Source organism: Triticum urartu, chromosome 7A (assembly GCF_056163025.1).
Source record: "Triticum urartu cultivar PI428250 chromosome 7A, HENAU_Tu73, whole genome shotgun sequence".
NCBI lineage: Eukaryota > Viridiplantae > Streptophyta > Magnoliopsida > Poales > Poaceae > Triticum > Triticum urartu.
The window spans coordinates 681,581,831-681,585,870 of record NC_141879.1 but is presented as its reverse complement, the minus strand read 5'-3'; the positions used below and the strand labels follow the sequence as shown (position 1 = coordinate 681,585,870).

General features: G+C 43.0%; 1 protein-coding gene across 1 annotated transcript; it reads right to left on the bottom strand.

Annotated features, from left to right (window-relative positions):
- Positions 1-1,202: 1,202 nt before the first annotated feature.
- On the bottom strand, positions 1,203-3,284 carry LOC147961436 (uncharacterized). The gene is made up of 2 exons (XM_087537834.1): positions 2,044-3,284; positions 1,203-1,288 (listed from the first exon to the last, which is right to left on the bottom strand). Exons 1-2 carry the CDS (start codon positions 3,218-3,220, stop codon positions 1,203-1,205), a joined length of 1,263 nt encoding a protein of 420 aa, XP_087393960.1. The 5' UTR covers positions 3,221-3,284.
- Between the last annotated feature and the right edge of the window lie 756 nt (positions 3,285-4,040).

The window sequence follows — 4,040 nt, the reverse complement described above, 5'->3', positions numbered from 1 at the left end:
TAGTTTGGGTTGATTGATTTGAATGTATGAACAGTGTCATACGAATATTATGATGCGAAGTGTTCTCCTTGCAAGTGACGCTGTCATACAATCCAAGGTGTATTCCTTTCAAGTGACGGTCTATTTTAAAAGGCCATGAAAGTTGATGCACATCAGAAAATCTACACTTTCTGCTCCTGCATTCACACACTTGACAACGTCAATAGCCTGAATTGCTTTGCTTGATGTAAGCAGACTTTAAATGCTAATCATTTCCAGTAATATTTGCATGGGCAACTATTTTTTCCAAAAACAATCTTTATGCTACACACTGACACTGCCACGTCTAACTTAGCCAACTTTGATCCATGCACAAGATAATTAGATGATTATATGACTACTCGACCAGTGAAAAACAACTTTGGAAACTGCGTAAGGATGAACCAGCTTAGAAAACCAAATACGAATAGAAGTTCAGAGGACTGAGGAACATCATCGGCTTGAACACCAGTTCAGAGGCTACTAACGAAGTCATGGATTAGTGGTGCTCGGTGTGTTGGTTGCCCGTCCTATGGGCTGGGCCAAGGACCCCCTAAGCCTATCAACTGGTGGGCTTCGTTCATCGTGACCAAGCAAGCCAAGAAGGAATGATCCGAAGAGTTGCATGCACCCCAAAGCTTTGAGATAGTCTCCAACGTATTTGCCCCTAGGAACAACTGACTTATGTGGAACCCTAGACACCCTGGTATCTATATAAACTACGGTGCCAGGACCATAGAGGATAGCTTCATTCACACACGATCTCGCGGTAGATCACCTATACTTTGTATCCCATCCATAATCAATACAAGCAAAGTAGGACATAGGATTTTATCTCTTCCATATGCACAAAGAAGGCATATATCATTATTTAATTACAAATATAGGTATAATATATTAGTTAAATACCCTGAAAACCAATATTTTTAATAAAAAGGAGCATTGTTCGTATGTTTCGAGCTGGGCCGGGCCGGGCTTGGGCTTGAGATTTTGAGGCGAGGCTTTACAAAGCCAGGCCCGGACCGGAGGATGCCCAGGTTTAGTTGGGTCCTTGCTGAACTTGTAGCATGCCAAACTTTCCAAACTTTAGACTAATCAAACTTCTTTATAAATAGATGGCTCATCTGTTTGTCTTAATGAAATACTCAAGTTCAATCTATACACACATAGACACTGGCACCCGCTTAAATTTGCACGCTTCCTCCTTGAGCAGTATTTTCTTGGTCTCCACCGTATGTCATACTTGCATTATCAGGAGAAGTTTCGAGGGCTGCAAGCAGTGATCAATTGATAAATAGCATAAGTAGGAAGCGGAAAACCAACTCTTTGAGTGCTAATTTCTATCTATAATGCAACAAAACGTCCAAAGGCCTGCCATCTTGCTCTTACTCTTCCTCTTACTCTCCACAAATTTCAGCTATGTGGTGTCTACATGAAGAATATCATTACCTTATCCTAAAACATCATGAAGAGGCAAGTTCGAGTAAGTTTTTCACATCTAATGATTCTTTTATGCTATAACTATGTCTAAATGAAAACTCTTGCTATGATAAATGTTGCATGTAAAATGAAGTAATAATGTTCCCTTTAGATCTCGGTATTCTAAGATCTTATGATATAAGATTTCCCATCAAAATTACATGCGACTTGTCTACCTTAAATACGTAAAAGGATTTTCATAAAGGTTTCATATAAGATGTATTGAAAATGCATCTTAATGGCACAATCAATAGTAAATATAGTTTCATATTCTAACAGCTAATCTAAGACTTTAAGAATGATGAGGCTGTGATATTCCTACATCCAAGTAGGAATAAAAATGTATAACTAAATTTAAGTTTGTGGTGAACACTTCAAAAAACAAAAGAGGTATCCGGCGGCAACAAACTAGCAAAAATAATTGGATATTTCTCCCCCTGTTCCTAAATATATGATTGGTAGTTCAAATTTGAACTACCAAAACCTCATATATTTAGGAACGGAGGGAGTAACATATAACTCAACAATTTAAAGATGAGCAGTTACCTGCAGTATAGTAACACGTGTAAGGATGATATTTGTGTGTAGAATAGCTTCTCCATATTTTACTGGACTTCATTGATACAAGTTCGACAATGAAGATATTGCTCCCCACTCGAAAGAAGATTTGATGCCCGTCCTCGTCATACCCCACTATAGCTTGCTTCATCCTTATACCACTCCCACATCCTAGCTCAAGACTAATAGGCTTCCGCAGCGCCCATCTAGTTCCACCATGACAATTGTTTTTTTTCTTGAAATTCTTCATGTCCCACACTTGAAAGGTAGGGTATGACAAAAAAGCAATGCCAACACCGCCACCTTTTGAGCGGATAATATGGCTTGTATCGTAGCAATCTTTCGCAACAGGAAGTTTCCGAATCACACGTAGGCTCTCCATGCCCATATCAAACTTTAGTATATAGCCAGGAAGATACCAGTAAAGGGCATTACCAGCAAAGACGCTATGGTGACCAGGAATGTAACTGTCACATGGTAGCAGTGCCGAGACATCTTTGCCCCAGGTTCGAGTCTTTGACGAGTACACACATGCGTGGGCCATATGATAAGTAAGATCCCTCTTGGCCGAGTAGGCCGTATAGGCGCGCACCAAAACGATTTTAAAGGGGCTTGAGCGGCACGCACCATGTATGTGGCCCTTGTTCTCCGCCATGCCCGTGCAAAGCACCGCGCCATTGATATTAGCAACCACTTCATTCTGACGGAACTCCCAAGGAACTTCTATGCGGTGCTGGTCGCCAGTAATGGGGTGATGCACAATGGCCTTCCCCTCAGTGTGGTTGATGATGAGGACGCGCCCATGGCGGCACCCAAGCAGATCCCAGGAGCCGTAGCCTCGCAGGGAGAAGCGCTCCGAAGGAATAACAGGAGGGTCGAGGGGAACCGAGCGGAAGAGGGCTTCTCCGTGCTGCTGCGTGAAGACGCCGAGGAGCGAGGGTTGCCGGTGGCGCGCGCGGAACCGGCGGCGGAAACCAGGGTCGGAGGCGAGGCTTCGCCATTGCTTGCACACGTGAGACGCGCGCAGGAGCGAGGGTTTCAGAGGGCCGAGGCGGAGGAATATCTCCCCGAGGACGTCGTCGCTGTAGAGTGGGAAAGCAGGCCCCGCCGGCGGCATGGTACGGCGACGCTGGCGGCGTGTGGACTCATCGCCATGATCGCTCATCACGATCGATCGACACACAGCACGCTGGCGGCCCGTTGGCTCCTCTCAATGCTCGCTCATCACGATCCGATCAGGGAATTGCAATGGACCACGGCCAGAAGAAGATATCAACAAGGAAAGGTTAGGCATTCTAAAAGCAGGACGGACAGGGCAACTGGTTGGGCTGCTTGGGCCGTAGAATTATCTACTCTTCTTTTGCACCGCTAAAGAAAACAAAAAGCTACTCTTCTTTTGCTCAAAAACAAAGATTATCTACTCTTCTAGTGGCGATCCTGTTTGGCGCGTAGGTAGACTAAAAAAACATTTGGTGCGTAGGTCGCGCGCGAGCGACCGCGCGCACACTCCAGCGCCCGATCGAGAGTATGGGCCGGCCCATTTTACTGCTTATTACCAACCGGTTTTTCGTTTTTTGGTTTTTTGGTTTTATTTCCTTTTCTTTTATTTTTTTTCGTTTTTTCGTTTTCCTTTTCTTACCTTTTTCTTAATTTTTTTACTTTTCCTTTTTTGAACATCCTTTAAATTTATGAGCATTGTTTGACATTGTCTACACTATATAAACAGTTATTACGTTGTATTTTAGCAACAGATTATTCGAGTTGTCGGCAGCATTTCAATTGTATCTACAACATCACCAACAATTTAACTACAGATACGACACCATGAACTCTCCTGCCGCACATGTCAAACACCATTTTTTTAAGTTTGTGAGCATTTGTTGAAATCTTGAACATTTTTTGCAAATTTGCGAACATTAAATCATGAACCTTTTTTGAATTCATGATTTTCTAGAAAAAACACGAACATTTTTTAAACATGTCCA

Coding starts and splice junctions, on each gene's coding strand:
- LOC147961436 (XM_087537834.1), bottom strand. CDS start 3,220: ATGAGCGATCATGGCGATGAGTCCACACGCCGCCAGCGTCGCCGTACC. Junction 1,289..2,043: donor CACGTGTTACTATACTGCAG/GTAACTGCTCAT, acceptor CACTGCTTGCAG/CCCTCGAAACTTCTCCTGAT.